Source organism: Python bivittatus, unplaced genomic scaffold (genome assembly GCF_059951505.1).
Source record: "Python bivittatus isolate LINGU-HERP-01145 unplaced genomic scaffold, Pbiv_v1 ctg000100_np1212, whole genome shotgun sequence".
In the NCBI taxonomy this organism is placed as follows: Eukaryota; Metazoa; Chordata; class Lepidosauria; order Squamata; family Pythonidae; genus Python; species Python bivittatus.
Genome location: NW_028277038.1, coordinates 5,229,660 through 5,256,012, shown reverse-complemented (window position 1 = coordinate 5,256,012; position 26,353 = coordinate 5,229,660). Strand labels below are relative to the sequence as shown.

Sequence of the window (26,353 nt, the reverse complement as noted above, 5' to 3'; positions counted from 1 at the left end):
AAGCGCTGCTGGAAAGGGCAGAATGCCTTTTCTCATTTGTGTTTTCCTTCCCCCTCCCTGTGTTGACATTTATTCATTTCTCTGCAGGTTAAAAGCCACTCTGTTCTACCAGCAGAAAGACAGCTGGAAGGGGCAAAAGAAACATCTAAAACTAACTCAGAGGCTGACATAATTCCTTTTTTTGGGGGGGGGGGGAGGGATATAAAATCACACACAGATGCACGCTTCTCCATGCAACCTACACTGCAGTGGCATGCATTTCTTCCAAGGTATTTCCTAATCAGCTGCTATTTATGGCTGATATTTTATATTTCCAATTCCCACCTTGGGGCTCCTGAGGTGGCAGCCAACCGCCAACATTTTCGGCTGGGCCTCTAATTGCCAATTTGCTCTCTGCTTTGGTAGATCGCTCCATTTAGCCCTCGCTGTGCCCCATATCCCTCTTCATTCATCTAGGTATGCCCCTGAGAATCTGGAGTGCTAGCTTCCCCTAACTACGACAACTAGTTTACAAGGGCTGGGGGGGACAATGTTCAGTCGAGTTCACCTCCTTCGGGGGGGGGCAGCACAAAATTGAGAGTCTATGACACCAGCCCACCCGACGCTCCCACCCCCACCCTTCCATACATTTCCAATTAATACAGTCTTGCTGCGGCATTCAAATATTTGCTGTTTTGTGGGGAAATCAGGGCCCTATTTAGATGATAATAAGAAGCAATCCATTCCATTTAGCAATGGAGAAAATCCATTAAAAACGCAGGCTGTTCTTAAGCTGATGGGTCAAGGAAAAGATAAACCCTTTTTTAAAAGCCATTATGTAAAGTGCCGGGTGGATTTTTTTACACCGTACGGTGGGGGAAATTAGGACAATTATGGAACAAAGAGCAGAATGGGAAGGAGAAGCAACAGAACCCCCCACCCTTTCCCCTTTTGGGATGACCCCCAATGTTCCCTTATTTCATTTTAATCCAAATAATCGTAACAGGTGTGGGAATGGATTTGCCTCTTAATTCTTTTATAATTACCCATGCCTAATTGTGAAGGATAGGTTGCGGGGAAACCCCTCCAAAAAAACCCAAACATAACCTTTTGGGGAGCTGGCTGATGGGGAAATGACCAAAATGCTAGTGAATGCATGCCTCCTAAGATGAATAGGATTTTAGGATTCAAGGTTGCCTCACACTTGCTGGCAGGGGACTCCTGCTTCTGTCAAAGGTTCCCAAGTCACGGGGGCTCATCTGAAGCTTGGCAGCCCCAAGTGGCTGGACCGTGTTTTTTTTATAACGGAGTCTACAAAGGTTTCTGCTCTGCTGTGCGAACAACCTGCGGCCCAGACTTTCATTCTGACTCAACCTAGCAGAACAGGAGATGAGCAATTTAACAGCATGGTTTGCAGACCAGCTTGCATCTCAAGGGCATCTCAGGGCAGTGTTGAGAGGAGACATGGATGTTGAGGCCTGCCTTTGTTAAAGAGGCATTTATTTATAAATAAATAAAAGCTTCTGGTCCTTCCTCATAACACCAATGTGGTAGCAGAAGAAAGGAATTCTCTGGTTGACCCCTCTTTGGCATTTCTGCTTGATCCATTCTGCACCTGTTAGTCGCCTCGGGCCATAACTCTGTCTCTCCATCTCTCCATCCATCATGATGGGGTCTCGTAAACAGGTAGGTTTTAACCAGCACTCACTCAAGCGTTTCGCTACACCTTGCAATGGAGTCTTGCCATTTATTTATTGGATGGTTGGTTTTTAAGGGGGTACGAATCCTTCCAAAGAGGTGCTTGCTCTTCCGAAGCGCTCCAGAAATGGAATGGCATCTTAGTTGCAGCAATAAATAAATAAATAAATAAATAAATAAATAAACAAGCAAGCAAGCAAGCAAGCAAGCAAGCAAGCAAGCAAGCAAGCAAGCAAGCAAGCAAGCAGGAATGCATACAAAGCATCTCTCTCCAAACCTTAAAGCAGCCCCCTTTTTTCCAGTCCTGTGCAATAGCTTTAGAAGCTGCTCTGGGCTACCTGTACAGAGTAAGAGAGATGGCCTTGATCAAAATATGCAGGATCTGTTAGCCAGGCAAAAGGGGCTGAAGTCCAGAACAACAAGGTAACATTCAGAAGCAGCTTAAGCCGTCGCCTCCCTAATTCACCGAACTCTGAGGAGGAGGAGGAGGAGGAGGTGGTGGTGATCTAGCACAATCAGACTTGCAAGATTCTGTAACGATAACTAAACTCAATCCAAGTATTGTCAAAGGCCCGGAAGACCCACATCAACCATCAATCCAAGTAGTTTTAGCCATCCTGTAGAATTGACCTCATGGCCGGGCCTCCTTAGCGGGCCTGACACTATCCACATGCGTGTATGCATGTTGCAGAGCACCTCTTTCAAAGGATTTGCACAACCCTAGTGTAATTCTCTGGTCTGAAATGGTTTGGTGAACAAATCATTGAACGGTTATTTCTTGCTGGCTTCCTTCTGCACTTCATTTTTGACTGAGCAGCGTGCCGGGATGTCTCTACGGCCTAGGGATCCATCCGCAACGTGGCTGAGGAGTTATAAACGTATGCAAAGTTACAGAAGCTTTAAATCATGATTTCTATTAATTCTCTTTCCTCAGTACACGGGCCATTTATATTTATTCAAAACAACGCGGAGGAGGAGGAATGAAATAGAATGCAGTTAGATGAATTTAGAAGGGGACTAATGCTACCGAACGGGTGCGCACGCTGCAGAATGCCCTAAGTGGCTGTCCTTGAGGAACACGATCTGCTTGAGGGCTTCTCAGAAGCATCCATTGGCCATTGTGGAAACAGCGTGTTGGACCAAGACCCTCTGATCCAGCAGGCCTCTTCTTATGTCCTTAGGCATGAGACAGAAGAGACAGCAAACCCCTCCATGCGTAAAAAGAGAGGGGAAGCATCACGAAAAGTGCAGCCAGAGAGGAGACCACGGATGTTGCAAGAAAACGCCCACCCACATACCCCAGCGGATTGCCAACAGGGCTGATTTGCCCCTTACAAGGATTTCACGGGTCTTTTCTCCCCCTCTTTCCTTTTGGATTCCCAGATTTGTCTTCCGTCTTGAAATCGGACTCCAAGGGCGTGCCTTCTCCAACCGTTCTTCTTTCCCCCACCACACAGCCTGTTTTTAACTCCCTGTTCACACTCTCATAACACGTCGAGCGAATTCTGGTCCCTCCTTCCTTCCAGCGCCACCACCGTCACATCGTGCTGTCAGAGTTGTCAAGCTGAATCCCGTTTTAATCTGCCAGAAGCACTTTTCGGCTGACATTTTTAATAAATACTTTCAGCTTTTAAACACATTTGTGGGAGCCGTTTTACCCCAATTCCTTTCCCTCCCCTTCTTCTCCCTGTTCAGGAGTCTAAGCTCAGAGCGCCTTAATAGCAAATACATTAGACTTATCAAAGGGTGTTTTTTTTCCCTAGCATCTAGAAACAGAGGTAGTGTTTTCAATTTTAAAGCTAAATTAACTGTCCAATTGAATTTAGTTGGCATGAACTGCTTTTCCTGTGACAGGTTTTACTTATGAACCATATTTCACATTAATAGAACTCAACATGAAAACTTATTCTCCCTGGGACTTAACCGTGGCTTGCCACTGAAATGTTAAATTTAATATTTCAGACGTGCCTAGTGCCAGCATTTGATTATTGTTCGTCATTTAAATCTCTCCTAACGGGGAAGGTCCTAATTAGCAAAAAATCATGTTTTAATGAAGGCAAAATGCTAATTGCTAACACACAAAAAAAGGCTTCACATAAAATTATCTCAGCACTTTCATTGATTTCTTGGCTATTGAAAGAAAATAAAAAAAAGGGGGGTGGCTGGGGAGGGGGGGAAATACCCATTTGGGTGTTTATACACAAAGCCACCGTCTGCTTTTGTTTGATCATAACATTTCACTCAGAGGCAGCGCTTGGGAAATTCAAAGGGAGCCCCTGAACCTCTTGCCATCTTTCAACTGCCAACCCAGGGCTGTGCCCGCCCCCCACTCCCCACCAGCGAGCTCAGAGGCAGAGAAACTAAAATAGGTTCACCAGTGGAATACAGGAAGATTACCTAATGTTTAATTTTGGGGGGAAAGCAACATAAAAAGCGTGTCTGCGCGCTCGCGCTCGCTCCCTTGCAGACATACGCTCGTTCACCCCAACTTTCCCCCTCAAGGAAAATCGTCCTTCCTACCAGGAACACCGATTCCACGTTGTGGTCCCCATCTCTGATCCTTCACTTATCATATTATTTGCGCTGTGATTATAGTGTTTGCAAGAGAGCTCAGCCAAGGAGGCCTCAACGCTCCGTCATGCCATGGGGATGGGAGAGAAAGTTATTACACGTTGACCTCTGAACGCCGACGTTTGCTCAAGCAAGGATGACGAAACGGCGGCCCGCGGGTTTCTGGAAAGTTACTCACATCACTGAGGCAGTCTCTGGAGCTACTCAGCTGGGAGCTGGTGGCTTCCCGGATGCTGTCATCTTCACTGTTTCTGCCACCCCGTCTCGCTGGGATCTTCATCTGAGAGGAGCAAGGAACAGCACTGTCTTTAGTAAGGGGTCGGAAGAAACCATACTCACTTATGCCAAAAGGCCCAGGCGCCTCCCTGAAACAGTGCTCTGCTGGAAATGTGTTATGGGAACGTTTAGCTTTAAACGAGTGCCATTTCAGTGCCCCAAGGTAGCAAGATGGCCCTGAGATGCAGACCAGCACCTGATCTTTCATGATACATTCCTATCTCCAGCAATATGCAGCTATTCTGCCTTCCCGTACTTATTCCAATAACCTGCCTTGGAATAAGTATTTTTAACCTCAGGAAGCCAACTAGACTAGGAAGTTGATATTTCTCTGTAACACAGAGAGAGAGGAAAAAAGTCAAGGTGCTACCTCGAATTTTAGGCTTTATTGTGAGCATTTTAATAAAGGTGATATTAGCATTTTAGCATGGCATCCATGCCTCTGTTTGAAGCTTAGGGAACCATGTTTTTCCTTTCAGCCAACGCCATTTCCTTTGATGTGCAAAAACTAGCCCTTTCAGGGACCGTCAGTCCAACAACAGGACTGTATTCTGAAGTCCTTGAGTGGTGTAAGCGTTAAAAGAAACCAACCCGGGTGCGAAAGGAGGAGATGCAACGTATTTTAAGGGTGTCTAATCAACATCTTGTTGCTTTCTGATGCATCCCATATATTGAATGTATGCATCCTTTTTTCCTGCACCCTATATAAAGGCTCGATCCCCCTTAATAAAATGCCTTTCGCTTTACCTGAAGTACTTGTGGTTCATTGGGGGTGGGGGAACCACTTTGCCAAGGTGTTGTTCCTTGGGAAAGACTTGATAGGTGGATAAAAATGCCAAACCCAGTCTAAACATCTGGCTGACTGTGTGACCAACCATAATTTCCAATCCCTTGATTTGATCGCATCACAGAATGCTGCAATCATCTTCATTATCTTCCATGTTTCCTTCCCTCCAAAAGTTACACATGAAAAACTGCACATTTCCAACTAAGCCTCCTCTATTGTGGCAGGCAGAAATTGAACAAATAAACTTGCACACAGCAGCGCATAAAGAGGAATCTGACCTAACAAGGTCTTCTGTGGGCAAGCAAATTAGAGGTACCAGTGCTGCCATTAACCTTTCCAAGTAAATATAAATTATTAAACTTCCTTTGGTACCTCTGTCCCTTGTTTGCTGCTGTGAATTAAGAGGGTCATCCACCTTTTCGACAGATCTTGTCCACTTACACCTGCTGATTGCCAGCAGGGAGCCCCCGCTCCCTCCCCTGCTGCTGGAACAGTAAGACGACCTGCTTTAATTCATTGGTAATTACCTTAATGAGACACATGCAGGCCTGAACTGGGAGAACAACCTGTTTTGCACAATGCAACGTATTGGTTTCGGTAGGGGGGATTCCTTGGCAGTCCAGGTTAGAAATGAACTTGCCAAGAGGGGTGTGACTTGAAGCTGTTCCTCGCTCAATTACCTGAATTTGCCAGTTTTCAACCCATGGAAGAGAGAAAGAAATGCAATGGTCAACATTCTCTTCTTCCAAATCAGTGCCTTACTTCTTTCTCTTTCCTACCCTTAATACGCACACACACACACACAAATTGCCTGAAAAATGAATCAGTTTACACCAGTGTTTTCCAAACTTGGCAACTTTAAGATGTGTGGACTTCAACTCCCAGAATTCCCCAGCCAGCATGGAATGGAGCCCGTTAATCTTTAAAACGACCTAGCCGGGCCGCCCTAAGACTGATGCACACAAGACTGAGCAATGCACCACTTATGTTCCCTGGTCAGTGAGAGCTGCAGAATCAAGTCCATTCCTGTTGCTTTCTGGATTTTGTACGAAATGAGACAAAGGAATGATTGCAGGGGGTGGTGGTGGGGCCAAGGAAACCAGAGGGGAGAACCCATTTACCCCCTTCAGTTACTTCTGGTGGTCCCAAGAAGCAGACTTGGCTAAGAAGACACCACTGGACATCATGTTGTGGGATTAAACATCACACTCATCGCAGCAATAACTTGTGTTTTCATCACCCTCGAGCATCGCTTAACTCTCCCTGTTATCGCTTTTGGTTCTTCTCGATTAAGAATTCCCTTTTTCCAGGGTAGAAGACCTTAAGACTGCAAGGCGCCACCCACCCCAAAATCCAGACTCCGTTTCGGATCGGTCTCCTGCTACCATTCAAGACCAGGGCCCTTCAGCAGCCCATCTCTTTGGAGAGCGTCAACACGCTGGCCCTATTTTCAACTGGTAAGCAGGCCTGCCATCCGCTCATTATTAATAAACACACTTCGATTTATCAAAAGCTGCCTTCCCTTCTCAGTGCCGCTGGGAGCTTCAGGGCAAAAGGAGACAAATTCTTTTCTTAAGTTGTTCTGAAAGATGCTGGGCTCGGTGACCCTCACCCCCATTAACCTACCAAAACTAGCTTGCTCCTAACGGGAGCTCAACTGCGTGCACAGCAGCAGACGTGAAGTGATCTTTGGCCGTATCAATGTATTTGTTTATTATCTTGCACACATACAGAAGCATTTGGAAATATACTTGGGGCAGAAGCCAAATTGAATCATCTGCCTTCATTTTCCACCCGATCTGAAGCTACAGCTGCTATAACAGGCGGTGGGATTTCCCCCCATGACAATTTTTTAAAAGCCCCCCCCCCCTTTTTAATGCTCTTCTTAAAGCTACAGCCATCTGCTTTAGTTCTGTTTTGTTTCAGCATTCTAATTTTAAGCTCCACGTTTGTCTTTAAAAGAAACTCTTACTATCATAACTTTAGGAACATGCTGATTTTGGCAAGTGAAATTAGAGAGGAAACTCCAAGTCGAGCTGATGAGTGAAATTGTGCAACGGTGCTTCCGGATAACCCAATTCCCACACAGCTACTACGCAGCACAGAATGCAATGCGATAGAAAAAAGTGGCCGGCTTCACACAGCACACTGAATCATGTAGTAGACGGGACTGTGGTTTAGCATGAACCTGAACCTTGCTACTGTGGTTTGAAAAGCGTGGTTTATGGCTTAGTGTTTTGTGTGCACCCGACTGTGCTTTACTCAACAAACTGTGACCAACTGCAAACCGTGGAAGCGGATTAGGCGGGGGAGTTTTAGCGTTGCTTTCTTCTACTGCAGTGTTGTCCAAACTTGGCCACTTTAAGATGAGTGGACGTCAACTCCCAGAATTCCCCAGCCAGCCATGCTGGCTGGGGAATTCTGGGAGTTGACGTCCACTCATCTTAAAGTGGCCAAGTTTGGACAACACTGTTCTACTGGTTCTGAACAGGTGAGCAAAAGTCCCCCATGTTGCTGGATGACTGTAGATCAACATCATTACCAAGACCGGTTGCAGTAATATTAGAAATACTAGTACGGTTCGTATAGGTATTACGCATTTACTATTTTGCTTTATTTTTACTTAGGAAAGAAGAGTGGGGAAACCTTATCATTCTTTCCAGAACGTGGAAAATCATGCTTTCCAGTTTTCAAGCTTGAAAGCAAGGCAAACCATTTGCCTTTATAAATGCATTTCATTGAGGCCTTCAAGGAGAGAGGAAGGAAGGAAGGAAGGAAGGAAGGAAGGAAGGAAGGAAGGAAGGAAGGAAGGAAGGAAGGAAGGAAGGAAGGAAGGAAGGAAGGAAGGAAGGAAGGAAGGACTGACCGACCCATGTATCAAAACAAGATGGAATCAGCTGAACACATTACATCTGACTTGTTTCCTTGAAAATTCAGCACTAATGTATCCTAACAGAATTTATCTATCCCAAGCATACCTCATAATGAGATCAGCTGGGAAAAATATCAGGCTTGTTTGTATATTTTATACGTGCTCTAACTTGGCAGTTTGCAGATTATATATTCCCCAGGTCCCTCCTTAAATCGTTTCACACACTGCAATTTGATTTTCTTTGCTTGCCCTTTGCCACAATTTCCCTCCCATACATTTTATTGAGTTGTGACTCACAGAGCAACATTCCCTTTGAATTAAGGGTGCAATCTTTTCTTTTTCTCTCTATAAGGATAAGGTGGGAAGGAGGAGGAGGAGGAGGAGGAGGAACGACAACGACAACAACAACACAATAAAATGTTACAATGGGAAGATTTTATGATTGAAATAGGACTCTGATGTCCGGGTGTGGGTGTTTTCAAACCCCCTGAAAATGCATTGTCTGTAGTTCCAAGGTCCGTAGCGATGCAATCTTTATGCTATTTCCTATAGACTGGAAGAGCTCAAACAGAAAACCTTCCCCCACCTCTGAACTGAACTGCTATCCAACCCTCCTTCCATCGGCCAAGAACAACAGACCAACGTAAAATGTGCTGTCCCCACTTCCAACCCTTCTTCTGCCTCAGTTTCTATCACCAGAGGTCAATGACTTCCCTCCAAGATAATGGCTGGCAAAGCCTAACAGATTTTACACCCCTTGAGGCTCACCATGGGCAGTGCCAGAATAAAAGAGGAACAGATAACTTTTCACGCAGGTACAGTGACGGCCCTTCAAGATAGGCCAGGTCAAGTAACAGCCATCACAGGAATTACAGGAATGCTACTTTATTATTGTAGGATATCATAACAGAATCATAAAAGCCTTCTAGAGTTTCCTTCTGTCCCCTCTTATACCAAAGGGAATCAAGGTGGGGTTATCGTGAGTTTCTTTCTCACTTCACACCTTCCCCTTTCTCAAGACTTAGTTGGCTTTTCCTTTTTGCTTAACAGATCCTGCATTCCTTCATCAAGGTTACCTTCATATTCTTCTGCGTACGGCTGAGGATGACTGCAGCCTGTCTCATTCGTGGGCTGGGAATGAGAAGAAGGCAGTGTCATGCGGACATGACAGAAAGCAAAAGGTTGTGTTTGCTCACTGTCCTCACCAAGTAAAGAAAAGTCAAAGAGAAGCCAAAGGATGTTTTATCTGGATGGTATTGTTACAGATATTAACAAACCTCATTAAACTGGTGCAAAGAGAGGGATAAAACCATACTTTTTTTACGTTACAATCAATGTAACTTCCAGTGTGTAACTTAAGGTGGCCTTACCCACTGAGTTCAATACAAAAGTAGCTGGATTTAAATCAATGTCTCGACTCATAATATGGATTAATAAGGGGTTCCGACATACAACAGCTTAACAAAAGGTACTTCCTCAACCCAAACTATATTAGGTGGTTAACAATTGTGATTTTCAGTAATTCAGACGTAGATCTGTAGCTCACAGAGAGCAAGACAAAACTCTCCTAAGTTACTAGTTTGCATCTAACTCTATTTCATGTCTCTTGAGGTTCTAGTAGAGGTTACAGATTGAATGTCTTGCCTCCTCAGAGATAAACTATCATGCTAAAGAGAGAGTGAGAAAGGTTTAAATTGTGATTTAATTTCCATTTTGTAATTAATGCATTTCCTGAACATGAATGCATAATAATTGATTAGTGTTGTAAGGAAAACACGCTGATTTAGAGCTCGAGTATTTATTACAGTCAGTTAACCAATAATACAAAATATGAAATCAAAACTTCATTAAAGCTATGATAAAGAGTAACAAACTAAGAGCCGATTATAGTAGCAGTCTGTGAAATAGGAGAGGTTTAAACATATGGCCACCTGCTCAGTGACAAAAAAAAAAAAATAAAAGAAAAAAGAAAAATATTCAAGAGCTAACCTGGTATGCTCCAGATGTTTTGGACTACAGTATCCAGAACTAGAAGCAGGGATTTGGATCTCAACATATCTGGAGGTTGATAGGAAAGTTCAAGAAGGCCTTTTAAAGCAAGCCGGAAACAGGCTTGACAGGATATATTATTTTGCCCTCTCCTTACAGTAAAACACAGTAAAAGTAAAAAAGTAAAAGTAAAAGTACAGTAAAAGACTGCTTGGGTAACCAATTCCATCCAGTGAAGGTAACATTTATCTTTAAAAGAAATTCCAGATGATCTGCCATATAAAAGCTTTCAACGCCTCCCAAAATAATTGTGACAATAAAATAAGACACCTCCTCTGTACTGAAGTTCTGCTTAGCGACTGCAGTTGCCAGTCTCAATTGTGGTTGCTAAGTGAGGACTACCTGCAGTAAGATTCTCTGGTCAATACTTCTGTATAAAATCTTCTCCATGGATTAAAGATCAACCTCACAAATGTCAAGTTCTGCTATGATTAATGGTGCAAGACATATAAACTTCTCTCCCACAAAAAGGAGCCACCTTACAAAGTAAATATTGCCTTAGAAACTGGAGGCTGTCAACACTATGCACGAGAAATGATGTGCAATAATGTATCTATGCATCGCCGCAAAGACGGCAAAGACCCCAGTGCCACCAACATTTAAAACATTGATCACCGGAAAGCAAAGCTTAGCAAGTAGCCCTTGAGAATTTGATTAAATGCAAAGAGATAAAGTACAACAGAAGATTATGGCTTAGGTTGAGCTACGACCCTCATTAGTGTGTTTACCCAATTTTTTTTGTTCAGCATCACACAGAGCCAGGATGAGAACTGACAGCTTTCATGATACTGTCATCAGCACCAACATACCATCTATTAAAGGCTAATATGAAACAGCTGTGATCTTCACAGCAACTGTAAACGTAATATCCATATTACATTCTCCACACAGAATGCAAAGAAGTCATACAACGTTGCAGAACTCAACCGAGAAAAAGCGATCCCTCAATTTGCTGACACAATCTGCACTGGAGAGTCATCTCTGAAAAGCTGGTAGATGCAAATCAAAACAAAGCATGTACATCTGCGTGGGCACAACACCAACACACAAGAGGAAATCTGGAAAACAACTTTACTAAGAACATCTGCAAACCGAGACTTTGATCAGAGGGTGTCCCGACCTATTCCACAGAGCAGCTGTACAGAACAGAGAACAAGTTCTAGTCATGTTTGGGACTGGAATGGATGGTGTGGCCAAGGGGACTATTCCTGCTTCCTTTTACCGGGCTTCTGCAAGGCTTGAGCCCAGCTGGAGCAAAGCCAAGCTGGAGATGATTTAGGTGGGCAGATACTAGCCGAAGTCCAGGAAGACAGACTTGAGGATGCTGGATGGAAGGAAAGATATTACGGAATGCAGAATGAAGAAAATACATGCTGAAGAGTCAACCTCAGTTGAAACAAATGGGAATAGAGAAGTGGTTTTCCACCAAGGAATCCATCTTCTATCCATTTATTATTATTTCCTTCTTTAGGGCCAGAACTTCCATTCAACGGGTTCGTTCTGGACTCAGGAGAGTCAGGGCCAAGCCATTTAGACAATTAAAGGTCTACTTCAGCACTATGATTGCTCCCAGAAAATAAGAGGCACACCCTGCCGATCTTATGGCCTGCACTGGGTAGAATCTGCCCATCCTATATCAAGTTGTGAAGACACACTGCTTAAGCTTCCCATGAGATTTAATTTCCACAATGTCAAGGAAACACAATATCACTATTTCTTTTTCTGTCCTGCTTTTGAAGTTTGAAAGTGAGCTCTGTCCATTCCACTTTAACCAGAAGGAAATAGGAACAGCAGAACAGATTTCCAGTGGGTTCAGTGTGTCGCCTCCATCTCTTTTTACCAAACAATGCTATTCCTGCATGCTCAGAAATAAATCCCACTGTGTCCATGTGGTCTTAATCTCTAGAAAATATATGTAGAATTGCAAATTTAGAGTACAATCTATTCAGGATTGTGACACTACCAATTCCAGCTCCATGCAATGGACCTTATTCCCTGATGAACCTGTAAAAGATCACAAGTTCCCCCTGTTATTTTTGATCTATTTTTAAAAATAATATATTGGCTTATCTAAATGACTCACTGCGTGTCTCTCTGGATGTTGTGGAATAAAGCTCCATCAGCCTCATCTAACAGGGCTAATAATCACAGGCAACAGACGTTGTAGTTAAAATACTTGGGGACTGCAGGTTCAAGAATCCTGCTGAAAATTAATGGTGGACAGCATGGAAACACCTGGTTCCGGTTAGATTTTATGGTTATTAGCATGCACTGCTTGAAGATGATCATAAGAACGTCTTCAGAAAGTGAGTTGGACAAAAGAGAAAAGACCAAATGGCTAAGCGAGCGAAAAGGAGCCTAAATACTGCAAAGGGTGATACCCAAGTTCTGAAGAAGCTAACCCGTCTAGCATGCCATCAAAACAGTTATCTTAAAAAGCTAGAACATGACATGATCTTTCTCCACCAGAATAAAACTTGCTAGCAAACACCTGAGCTGTCTCCCCAGCAAAGGCTATACGAAAATTGCAATTAAGTGGTCAGTGTTTTTTTTCCCCTTGACACTATATCAAAATTTTATTAGATCTCACAGATCTGCACGACTGCTCTACGGAATGCACAGACATTTAGTGTTATGAAGGGAGGAAGAGATTTTCCAGTATTGACAAATATTTAAACTTGCTCCTGTGTAAACCTGAATTTGGCATACTCCAGCACAGGTATAACAAAATGTCAGACAAATGCTGAGATTACGAACTTGACATTTTGAACAGAATGGTGCTATGATGGCCAGACACTGCCAGTTCTACTTAGAGTCAGCAGGGTAGCATCGAATGATTTGCCTATATATTTAAGCATAAATGGATGAAAAGGTTAATTTCTGGACCACACTATGGACGTGATGGAAAAAAATCATCTCTCCCATGTCCTGTAGTGTAGACTGTAGTCTTTGCAATACATCAGTCTAGACAGTGGCTGCAGGCTGGCATAAGCCAGCTCTTTGCTTTTTCTTCCCTTGCATGTCAAATAAAAAGCTGAGCTAGCTAGAAGCCTTCTCCCCAACGTCCAGTTGGCTATGTAGAAGAACATGATCATTAAAGTAAAGCCTTGACTGCATAGACCCACTGGGAGAAGGGGTGTCCATCAAAGCCAAATGTTGGTTAAATCTGAACAAATACATTTTTACAAACTCAGATTTTGTCCACTGCATCTAGACAAAAGGAGGGAATATAAAATTTCTGATTTCACTAATTACTGTATGAAATTACTGTATTTACAGGTCTATAAAAATAATTCATAAAATCCTACAATCCTATCAAGTCCTAATCCAAATTAAAGCATCCCAAATAGATGGTTGTTTAGCCTCCACTTGGAAAACATCCAATGAAGGGGAGCCAGCCACATCTTGGGGTCATTGGTTCCACTGCTGAACTGCTGTTACCATTAAGAAATTCATCCTAGCATTTAATCCTTCGTACATCTCCTGGGCTACAGTCCTAACTGGTCCATTTTAGAAACACCCTGAGTGACGAGGCAACATACAATCTTTTAGACTAGAGGAAAGTCTGTTGGCCCTCATCTAAGCAGGTCTACCAAAGACTCTGTCTATTGGGGACATGTCTATTGTGTGGAAAGTCCACAGAATAGCACTTGGTCTAGTTTACTTGAGCAAGGAATTCCTGTGTATTCTTAGAAAAGAAGAGGCGATGTCTGTGTGGAACACAACATGAATTTATGGTGAGGAATGGACCTGGAGCCCTCCAGATGTTACTAAACTGTATCTGCCAGTTGCTCTAGCCAGCATGGCAGAGAATCAAGGATGCCAATAGAAGAGAATATATGTAGCTCAGGGATGAACTGTAGAGTCCTTGGGGTTCTCTGAGCTTGGCTGTTTTCTTGCAGACGTTGCAGAAACGTCTGCAAGAAAACAACCAAGCTCAGAGAACCCCCAAGGATTCTACAATTAAGAATGCTCAGGGTTACAGTTTAGCAAATCCAATCTAATTGCCCAACCCTGGCTTAGACTATTGCTGAGGTCACTTGCTGCAAGGTGGGAGGAAATCTTGCGGTGGTCAATCTCAGGATTACTGTGTTTGGGCCACCACTGTAAAGATGGCTCCATAGAAAACATGTGAGCAAATCCTCCAGAATCCTTTGGGGACACATCTTCTTTATTCTTTAGGAAATCGGAGAAAGGAATTCTCAACCTTCAGGCAGATTGAATGGCCACCATTTTCAAGTGAAGTCACTTGATAATGCTCTGCCTTGAGTAGCAAAACAGAGCAACAATTATTTCTGTTAATTATCACTGTGTTTTGCTCGGTGATTAACATTCACGGCTGAGGCATGGGGAAACACATTTTTCTGAAGTCGCACTGCGATAAGGACAAACATGGGGCCCTGTGGAATTGTTGTTTATCACTTAATATAGAAAACGGATGAGCCGAATTAAGCCAAAGAGCCAGGGGATAAACAGAAGCTGCAAAACGCAACGCCAGGGTGCTGCAGTTGGACAATGACCCAGGCGAGGAGGAACCCCTCTTCCATTTTGCCCGTGAGTCTCCAGCCCTCCACATTTCCTCATCGATGTAGGGCATGGTGAATTTCATTTAGCCAGAATGCTTGATTGATTCAGCCCAATCTGTGGTCCTGCATATGGGCTAGATTTCAATTCCTCAAACCCCCCAGCCCACAGGCCGTGGGGGGAAAGGCTCCTCCAACAGAACACAGCAACTTGTTATGATGGGAGTTCAACCTCAAAGAAGCAGAAGATGGGTTTCAACCAGAAGCTTGGGATTTTGCTCAAAGGCTTTTGGGGGCGGCAGGGTTAAGCACTCAGATTTATTCACAAGGGCGTTGCAATTTTCATTACGGAAGCATCGCTTGGGAGACCGCTTGAAAACAGCGTGCGGTATTGTAGCTGCAATCTTTGCATGCACTTATAAAAAGGTTTAACCCAATGAGGTTTATATGCAAATAAGCTCGGGTCAGACGGCACTCCCAAACGACAAAAGAAACCAAAATTACAACTTGATTCTATTCAGATGCATTTAGGAATAACTTGTCCATGACATTTTAACAGGGTTTATTCTCTGCCATAGGGTTCGGCATATCAAAATTAGCATATCTCAGGATTACTGTGTTTGGCGTATCAAAATTAGCATATGCATTGCTGAGTCCTCACTGCTTTTCTTGGAAAAGAATTATAGGAATTTCTGTGGAAGGGCCACAGACTGTTATCACATTGTTGCCGAGACTCCCCAATTTTAATTTTGTTTCATCAGGTCTTGAGCAGCAACACCAGCATCTTGTGATGTTTGCCTTAGGGAGGTGGAAATAATATCATGAGACTTGCCAAATCTTGCACTTTCAAATGCTTTTAATTTTGCTGATGTAATGGGGAGGAGTGATTTTAAGGGGCGCCCACTTGCAGCAACGTCTGCACTAAAGGTACAGGTAGTCCTCACTTACCAACTGCCTTGTTCAATGACCATTCAAAGTTACAGTGGCACTGACAAAGTAGGTTTACAACCGGTCCTCAAACCTGTGGCCGTTGCAGCGTCCCTGTGGTCACGTGATCACAACTTGGGCACTTTGCAACCAGCATGCATTTACAATGGTTGACGCAACCCGTGGTCACATGATCACCATTTGTGTGCTTCACAGCCAGCTTCCGACAAGCAAATTCAATGGGGAAGCAAGCAGGAAGTCACATGTCATGGCCACATGATGTTGCACTTAACAACCTGTGGTGATTCGCTTAACAACTGCAGTGGAACTGACATAAGAAGTCTGGTGCAGTCATGTGATGTTTCACTTAACAACTGTGTTGCTTAGTGATGGAGCTGCCGGTCCCAATTGCTGTTGGCAAGTGAGGACTACCTATATTTTCTTATACAGTACCACTGTAAAGATTTGTTCATGGTAAACTTGCTGAGATATTTTTACCTGACCAAAACCAAAATAAATTAGGACTGCACAAGATAGAAAACCCCAATGCTGTGACACCAAACTGGGTCCCTTCAAATGCTGTTCCTTTCAACATCATCCGTTTCAGCTTGACCAATAGTCAAGGGCGACTGCAGTTGTATTATATCCATCTGAAAGGATCGAAGGTAGGGGTTGGATTATATCTCCTTCCCAATTTGCTGACCAATTCAGAGATTGATGAATTTGAAGAGGCCAGTTTGGGGGAAGGGGGAAGATGAGTTTTCAAGCAGTAATTTATTTAGATGGTTCATGGAGAGTTGGCAAATTACTGGGAACGGAACAACAGTAGACTCTCTTAATTATTACTTTTATAGCATTACTACTGACTATTAATATAGTTGATTGTTTGGAAACACCAACCACACCTCCTGGCTGCTACTGGCTGGTAACCACACCTACTCAAGAAACATGAGGCTCACACTTCTCAAAATTTGCCCCCACTTCAAGAAATCTGTCCTGCTCCCAAAAAGACGAGAACCCCAAGTCCTCTATTAAGAACTTCTGACTCACCACTGACTTTCCTACTTGGTAGGTACAACTTTTGTTCTCAAAAGCATGCAGAGAGAAGCAACTGGAATGAGGCAGGTGAGATAAGGACTGGTTGGTGTGGGAGGAGAAGCTAATAAGTCAGATGATTCTCCTGTGATTCAGATCTCTTTGATCTGATATTAAATTGTCAGTGTAGTGGATTTTAAAACACCGATCTGCTCTCATCCTGCGCAGTCTAATCTCAGCTGAACATCGCTCGGCCGGTTAGCTGGCACACCTCCTCCTCGAGTGCATTCATGCACTCCTTGCCTTTGCTAACACTTTTTAGATCAAGTGCCGCCCACATTATACCTGTAAATTTGCAAATCAAAGCTCTATCAGTGTTAAAGGAAACCATTAGTGCAGGGAGAAGGGAAACAGCCAGCCAAGTGGGTTACCTCAGCAAAACAAAGCAATTAACATCTGAATTTACAGGGAAATATGTTAGTGCAACAGATGTGCACACATTTCCTTTTGGCCCTCTGGTAAAAGGCACAGTTTAGGGACCAGATGTTTTCATTCATGTCAAAGACAAATCCAGCTGCATCAAGCTGTGAAAATTTCTTCTGATCTGTCAAAGCCTGCCATGAGCTAAAAAAAGGGAGGGAAGGATAGATGGGGAGGGTTACTGGAGAAAGAAAATGAACCTAGGTTTGAAAGAAAAGCTTGTTTTCCACTGGGAGTTGCTTTGCCATCTGTATTTAAAAGCTTTTGACTACTTGAAGCTTTCTGCAGAACTTGGAATGCATTCAGTTAAAAACATAGACATATTAAAAAAAAGCAACACTACAGCAGGGCTGTGAGGCTTCAGGAAAACTTGCAGGAGAGGCACATGCTTCACTTTGAAAACCTATTTGTGAACTCAGTGGGAATTGTACACAAATTAGAATACCGAATTCCCAAAGCACCACCAGCTATGCAGTAGAGCTTCACTTCTTTAGGCTGCCTGATTTAAATGCAATTCCAGACCTGGATGGATGGATGGATGGATGGATGGATGGATGGATGGATGGATGGATGGATGGATGGAAGGTAGGTAGGTAGGTAGGTAGATGGATGGATGGATGGATGGATGGATGGTAGATGGATGGATGGATGGATGGATGGAAGGTAGGTAGGTAGGTAGGTAGATGGATGGATGGATGGATGGATGGTAGATGGATGGATGGATGGATGGAAGGTAGGTAGGTAGGTAGGTAGATGGATGGATGGATGGATGGAAGGTAGGTAGGTAGGTAGGTAGGTAGGTAGATGGATGGATGGATGGATGGTGGATGGATGGATGGATGGATGGATGGATGGAAGGTAGGTAGGTAGGTAGGTAGGTAGGTGGATGGATGGATGGATGGATGGATGGATGGATGGATGGTAGATGGATGGATGGATGGATGGATGGTAGGTAGGTAGGTAGGTAGGTAGAGATAGATAGATAGATAGATAGATAGATAGATAGATAGATAGATAGATAGATAGATAGATAATAGGCTGGAAAGAGAGAGAGGATAAGGGGGGGGGGAAGGACAGGAGAGGTATGTAATTCCATTGCTTACCAAGACACAGTCCATCTGGGCAGTTCTGCCTTCAAACCGGACCTCGGACACATAAAGCTTTGGCACCTCATGGATCCATGGTCTGACTGTGTTACGCTGATGTGCTAACCCTATGCAACCAAAAGTCAAAAGACTCAAGTGGAAAGCTGGCTTTGAAATGTCATCTCATTTTTCCACACCGCCTACTTCCTTAAGAGGCTTGAAATTCTAGGAGCGGCCCTAACACCCTTGCTAACATGCACACCAAGTAAGCCTTGCGATGCTTAAGTCACCCTATACTTCCCGTGATACGGAATAAAACAGAAACGAAGTAGGGGAAACGTGAAGACCCTAGCTTCTGGAATTCTTTCCGACCTTTTTAACAGCTGTGGCCGCAGGGAGGCCTCTGTATTTTCTTCTGTGGAATAGGGACACTGTATTTGTGTGCGTGCTTGTGCATTGGGTGGGCTGCATTAGCTCTTCTCTGGATCATATGGCCAGGAAGGAGGAAGCAAGTGGACTTAGAATGGAGCAGTCAGCAGTATCCTGAGACACTGCCCATCCGACAGGGATGCGCTGGAGACATTTTCAGGAATTCTCTTCTTGACGCCTCAAGCTGGATCTGCTGGCCCATTTTCAGACTCAATCTTTGCTTTGCTGGCTTTTCCGCCTGCACCCAGTTTGGTCCGTTTAGTTTACATAATTTCTTTCCAACATACCGTTCTTAGGAAAGGGCAACATCCCTGAATTGATCTCTGATGACAGTATAGACACGTTTCACATCATTTTCTTGGCAGCAAAACGGAAGCAGGAGAGAGTGGTAAGCAATTAATGGAGTTGCAGCACAACATATTTGAAGTCCCTGCCCTTGTGAAGTACTGCAGTTAAGGCCAGACACAGCTTGGGGTCTGGCTATAATGATAGACTCTGATAGCAGAAGTTGGACTGTGTGGTAGAGGAGTGCATGATGCCAAGTTTACTAGATTAAGCCATCATTTATTGCAAGTTGCAGTGCCTGGCTGACCTTGGTGATCTTGAAGAAGCTAAGTAGGACCAGGCTTAATTAGTACTTTATGGGGGGATCTTCCAGGAAATTCCAAGACTGGAGGTTAGTCAGGGAAGTTAAAAAAAAAAAAAATCTAGAAGGAAGTGAATGACTAACCATTTCCATACTGTTCCCAAGAAAGCAATATGGACTCATTAATGTGTCTATCAGGAGTCAAACCTGGCCTGAGGAGGGAGTTTTCTCCTTCTCCTTCTCTTCCTTGCCTGCTGTAGGACTTACACAATACAGTTTTAAACATCCTTCCTTTCTCAAAATGGCAAGAAATAATTCCATCAATTTTCAGCATCATAGTCAGAAGAAACTTGAGAGTCAAGAGAGAAGTTCAGAACAGCATGCAGCATTGTCTGTAGGACCTCTACTTGTTTTGCACTTAGCCTTCAAACATCTGCTCTGCCCGGCCAGATTTTCAGTTCTCTGGTTCTTTTGGAAGAAAAAAGTGGGCTGGGAGTACAAGAGCCATGATGAAACTGTCTAGAAAGTAGATTTAGAGGTAACCTTGGATGGGCAATTTATGTGCCACCTAGTGCTTCTAGGAAGACTTCTTTTCCAATTATTCATTAGCATATAGCATAAAGGGTGCCAAGCCCTTGTCACTGGGAACACCAACACCAGTTACATTTGTATGTCAGAACCGGTTCAGGAGATGAAGAGATTACATGTACATGAGGATTCTTTATTGGCAAACAGAAGGAGAGGAAAGAGTCACGCATTGCTACTGCCCTTTGACACTCAATTGCAAACACCCAAAGTGTTTACTTTTCCCATGATGACAATTTCTGTTTCACAGGTTTCAGCAGGAAATGAAGAATTTAATTATAATAACCACTTTTGCACAATGCAAGCGCTTGCTAATCACACATAATCATACACTGAGTGCCTCGGTTCACATCAGGCTACCTCTAAATATCATTTTAGTTGACCTATCCAGTTAATGTGTCCCTAGGAAAATCTGCAGGGTAACACTTACAAATCAACACCTGGGAAAGGGGAAAACAGAGAGACAAGATGTTTATAGTGGTTAGAGAGGGGAATGCAAGCTCTCTTTAAAAATGAACCTGAAAAACAGAAATTAACATTTAACATTGACTATTCAGCATTCAAAAGAACTGATCCTCTGACTGGAGGTATTCCACAACCAAGGTGCCACAGCTGATAAGGTTCTCACTCATGATTTTATATAATATATCCCCATCAAATAGTGGGACACAGATAAGGAACTCCTTAGTAGAACTGAAAACACAGGAACAGAAGAGCCTCAAAGCTGGACCAAGCCAAGGGTTCCTGTAGGTCAGCATTCTGGATCTCACCATAGACAACCACCTACGTCCTGGACACTCTCCAAGCATGGACCTAGGAGATAGCTCTCTTCTGTTATTACTCCCCAGGAGCTGTTATTTTAAATCTGTGGCCTGTGATTCAGGAGGTAGTAAACAGCAACGGAGACTGATAGTCCAATCCTTCAGGTATTTATCTGGGCTTCTTTAAAACCATTTGAATAGTCATTGGCCTTGTCAGTCCTTGGAGGGGAGACTGTCAGGAATAGCAAGGCTGTAGGCTAGATTAGGAAGTCAAAAAAACATCACAAAGAAGGCAACAACAAACTGCTTCCATATTGCTGCCAAGAAAACCACGCAGGCAGGATTCCATCTTCCATTGTGTTTGAAGGCATCAAGCAAGCTTTGTTTGTTGTTTATTTGTTGGTACCATATTTATAAACTAGCCTGCAGCAGTTAGCAATGTATAACCAAAGTAACCCAGAACCCAGCCCTTTCACACACAAGACTCTCCTTTAAAATCTCGCTGTCATCTCTTGAGAGTTGCTGCCTAAGGCAACTGACTCATTTAGACTAATGGTAGCTCCAGCCCTATTACTTCTTGCTCTTTAAACTGAGTTGACTTTCAGGCCACAAAGTCCTTCAAAGAGAGGTCAATACACAGTTAAAAAAAAAAAGATCCCATAAAGGAGATTTTACATTTTAAGGAGGTGGCCCTCAGCATATAGGGCCTAGAAAGCTCCAGATCTGGAAAAAGCTCTCCTACTATAACACAACCTGAACATGTTACAGGAACAACTGCAAGTCATTTTCCCTGGACATACCTGTCTTCCATTCTGCCTCCTTCTTCCATCATTCTCTGAATCAAATTTTAGAAAATTGAAAATGACTGGGTAGTGCCCCATTGTATAACAACAGCATACACATGAAACAATCAACAACATATTCAGAGGAATAACATTCACAAGGGAGGAATTAAACAACAACACACCACCCTTCCTGGATACCCTCATCAGCAGAGGAAACAATTAGAAAATTATTAACTATTAATTAGTAAATGAGAAACACAAATCTATCAAAAAACAACCCCCACTAAGTGCTCCATTACCAAAGTAACAACCCAACCTCCCACAAGAGGAGCTGTGTAAGAGCATTACACAGTCATGAGTACTGTGAGTACAAACACACTGCAGCAACCCAGAACACCAGAAAAAGGAAACAGACCACTTATACAACATCTTCCAACAAAATGGATACCCACACAACCAAAAAGACCCAAACAAGACAAAACAGGACAAAACAGGAGTCATCTACAACATACAATGTAAGGACTGTAACAGCCACTATGTAGGACAGACAGACAGAAGAGTAGCAGAGCGCATCCATGAACACCAACAGTCAGAAGACACAACAACACATGGACAGATCCAACCATAGTTTCAAATGGGAACCTGTGAGCATCCTAGACCAAGCTAAATTCAAAAATGCTAGGGAATTCCTGGAAGCTTGGCATTCAAGCCATCAGTAGACACATAGAGATAAACCACATTTACACACCATTCGAAAGAGACAACAAAAAGCTAAGAAGGAAACCAAAAGACCAGAACACATCTTCTCCAGCAACCAACATCCAGATAAGCAGGGATTAACACCAGACAAACAGTAAAGCAGAAAACAATATCCTAATCAAGGAACTACCAAGGAGAAAATCACACCCCCACCAACACTGGCAAGAAAGCTACTATATATAAACAGGGAGCAAACCCCTCACTCACTAGCATGATGATGTTATTTAGTCGGGTAATGAAACGTCTGGAAGCAACCAAGCAAACTCAGAGAGCACCAAGGACTCCCCAGAAGAAGATGCGCCTTTTGTATTAACATAACTAGGTAGAAAGAGGAGGAAAATGACACGGGACAATTTTAGCATGTTTTCTATAATAATCTCAAACAGCAGAGGTGCTTTGACAGAAAGACTAAGAAGAGCTCACTTTCCCTTGATTTCACTAAATTGGCTCAGACATACCATATTCCCAGTCTCACCATTGGCACTATCATCATTTTCTTCTATTAAGGTCCCCTGGGAGTCAACAACATGAATAATTGTAATAATAATAAGAGTTCTTTTACAATATACTATACAAGCAGTGTGTGTGAAGTCCTTGGAAAGCTATGTCAATTCTCTTTTATTAAATATTGTCTTGGAGGAGTTGACTAAGACAAATAGAAAAGGGAGTGCAGTCCTATGGCAAGATATGAAACAATAAATTGCCTCAACGGTTGGATTTGACTGGGATTTTACACAGAAAGACATTAGTTCCCTGGGCCCCGTTCCTGTCTTTCAGGCAATCAGGAGACAAATGATCAGCAACCTTGCTGAGAATGTGCTAAATTTTCTCTTTGCATTCTTTGTTTGGAGGGTTGGCATTTCCATAACTTGCACCGTATGAAATTTCACAAGAGGTAAAGCTGCACCACACTGTTGCTTCAGATGCATGCTTTCTCCCTTGTATGAGTCACATGAACCCTAGGTCAAAAACCATGAACTCAAGCCGCAATCAACAATTTATGTACTTTTGCAGTTACATGCAAAACACAGATACATGAGGAATATATCACATTTGGACATTCCTGTTCTGCCAGAACGGTCTTTCAAATAAAGGCTTGGACTCCAGCCTTCCACTCTTGATCCAACATGGAAGACTGTAAGTGCATCAAAAGTTAGAAGCAGCCACACAAGGAAACACAAGTTACGGAGACCTTTATCAACCTCATCAGAGTGGAATGAAGGATATTGATTAGGGCCTAGACTTTAATCATATTCCCACTGCCAGACATATACCTCACCAGTATTGGACAGATCTTCTATCAGAAAGCAAAGCAGTCTCTTTCTTGAATCCACTTAATACACAATGCATTTTTGAGCACATTTCTGGCTTCGGTTACACATGGTTTTTAAGCTTGTCATGGAGCATGTTTTGCTTATTAGGGACATGGAGTTGGAGTGACCAAACGGAGTGACCAAAAGGACTTGTCTGCCTGTATGAGGTGGAGGGCTGGAAGCAGAGGGCTGGCATTCCATCAGCAGAAGAACTCAGTAAGATTCAGTAATACAACAGACATGGATCTGTGTGGGGATAAGTGATATCACTAAGAGGCCAAAGGCAAACATGTGCAAGCAGTAAGTGCATGTATGACTCGTAGGAGAAAATTCAATCCGACTTGCGGTGAATCACAAGACAGCAGCCTGTTTGAAGCAACACATTTCAATGGGAATAGGACTGCCCAGTTCCATGTGTGCACATGGATCGTCTTTGGCTACTAAGCAATGAGAGAAATGCACACTGCACATGCTAAGAACCTCTCCTAGTAAGCCCTTCTTAGCTCATTACATAATCTTGTCCAAGAGCATGGCTTCCTTTATTATTTAGGACATTAAATCCATTGTATTTTCCTTCCCTCTTTACACTTCTACACCCACCTCTCAATTCTTGTGACACTGTACCAATTAAAAAAGGTCTACAGCTTTAAGTGGAATATTAGTGCTCCGAGCACTCAGAGATGCATAGTTAAACTCTGTAGGAGGACAGCTGGGTTAGTTTACAGTAGCCAAAAATCACAAGGCGTCTGTATCCCCCTTTCAGAATAACAAATTTTCTCTGAAGGCATGAGCTGTAGCTTACACCTTTTAATAAAATTTGTTAGTCTGAAAAGGTGTTATCAGATGCCTTCTGATTTCCAGTTAAACTATGGAATGGTAACTGTTAAGTCTGGTGGGAGACCACCACTATCTTTGATGGCTTTTCAGACAAAATCACTGTGAGAGCATCCATGGCTACATCTTGGGTTATTTCCAGCATCCCAGACCACAGGAGTTTCGATAGCACTTCCTGGGAGACACAAATAGGAGGGGATCTCTTCAATCTATGGTCTACTTGGGCACTCCCCAGACCCTCTAACTGACCATGAAGACAGGACATACTCAAGAGGTCTTTGGACAAACTCAGTGTGATTCTTCTAAGGTTTTGATATCTGTGGTGGGAGAAAAGCCTACAGAAAAAGCTACTTTGCCCCAAGTTTTAAACTGGGGATGTGAAGAGGAAGTAGTATGAGGCATATTTAATGGATAAGAAGATGGGCTGGCAACTTGATCTCAGCTTCTGAGCAAGTTCACATAGAGCTGGGGCAAATCAATATGCTCAGAGGTATTACTCTTAAAAACAAAACAAGATGGACATACTGAAAAATAAAGTGCCAGCCCTCAGCATCATTTTTATTTCCAAGAATGCTTAGGACAAAGATAAGATGTGACTGTATGCAATGAGAGGCTACTGGGAGTGGAGAACAACAGTGCCTTCCTTGACAACCATGTTGTAAATGCACACCTCAACTGCAGCTGTTTTGTGAGAGCACCTATAACATGCTCTTACAATTCCCAACACACCCCACTATAAAATGACTACAACATGATTGCGTTAAACTGGATGACCACCCCATGGAAGCAAAGAATACCTCTTTACTGCATCAATTGGTCATCTGAATGGAGGACATCTTCAGCACAATGCAGAGTTCCACACTTTGCCACTGAATATAAAAACGACCTACAGCTAAGAAATCATGACCTTGGAACGCAAAAGCCCTGCTTTCTAGGTTTATCCACCTTTAATATTGCAGCTTAAACTAAATCAACAGTGCATTTTAAAATCTACCTTGTATCTTTCCAAATCTACTGGAGAATGCTGAAAGTCTCACAATGTCATCTGTAGGAGAAGGGAGCTCATGCTGGGTCAAAACTCTGCATGCCTTTTAAACTTCTGGCAAATGTCATGTAAACTTTTCGGCATTTCTAGGTTAGCCAACTAATTCCGTTTGAGAAACAATCTCTTTGAGGAACTTGCAGAGTTATCAGAGACTCTTAATTTGGGGGCAGGGGACAGTTAATATTAGGACCCATCACTTGTTGAACTGTTCCTTAACCCTTATTGTGCACAGAGGCAAGTTGTGTTTAGTTAATGGTGAGAACAACATACTTTGCCCAAGTTCAGATGACCACCCCAGGAAGACCCTCTTCAAACACCTGTGGCCTAACAGGGAATGAAGGTCCTAAAGCTTTCCTCAGAAGAATGAATGAGACAAAGGCAGATGTAAAGAAGAAGTTAATCACAACAACAGACAATTAACTTCTAGCCCAAACAGGTCCACCAACCATTTATGGCAATCTATTCCCAGATCAAGCTTGGTTTTGCTCCTGATCTGAAAATACATGACAAGCTTAGTCCGCAACTGAAACATTTTTCTGACCTTTCAGATTAGCAAAAACATCCAAAGGGTAGGAAAAAGCCATCTCCTCAAGACAATGGAAACACCACTGATCAGAGTGGACCACCTGTAGGCTTCCAGATGTTGTTGAACAGCCAGTCATAGCTAATATGGACAATGTTGAGGAGTTCAGAAATATTTGGAGGACCAGAGTTGCTCAGCCTGTCTTATGGATAAACAACCCTTTTGGGGTCAAGCATTTACCAAGCAAGTAGAAGATAAAAACCAAGGTGGAAATGTGAGCTCTGGTTGCTTCCACATGTGGCACTTTACCCTCTCAATCCTGCAAGCCAGAAAAAATGGGAGATACAAATCAACCAGGGGAGAAACAGCTTGGAACAGCCGTGGCCCAATGGATCCAGTCTATTGAAAGAAAAGCATGTTCTTGTAATTTTTTAGTTGGCAACCCAACCCC

General features: G+C 43.1%; 1 protein-coding gene across 11 annotated transcripts in view; it reads right to left on the bottom strand.

The window, feature by feature from the left end:
- The window catches only part of FBRSL1 (fibrosin like 1), a 510,880-nt gene that overhangs the window by 281,631 nt on the left and 202,896 nt on the right, over positions 1 to 26,353 (bottom strand). For all 11 annotated transcript variants that reach the window (XM_025169843.2, XM_025169838.2, XM_025169871.2 and 8 more), the window contains one exon: positions 4,427 to 4,528. In XM_025169843.2, the coding sequence (XP_025025611.1) occupies positions 4,427 to 4,528 (102 nt within the window). The remainder of the gene's footprint in view (positions 1 to 4,426; positions 4,529 to 26,353) is intronic.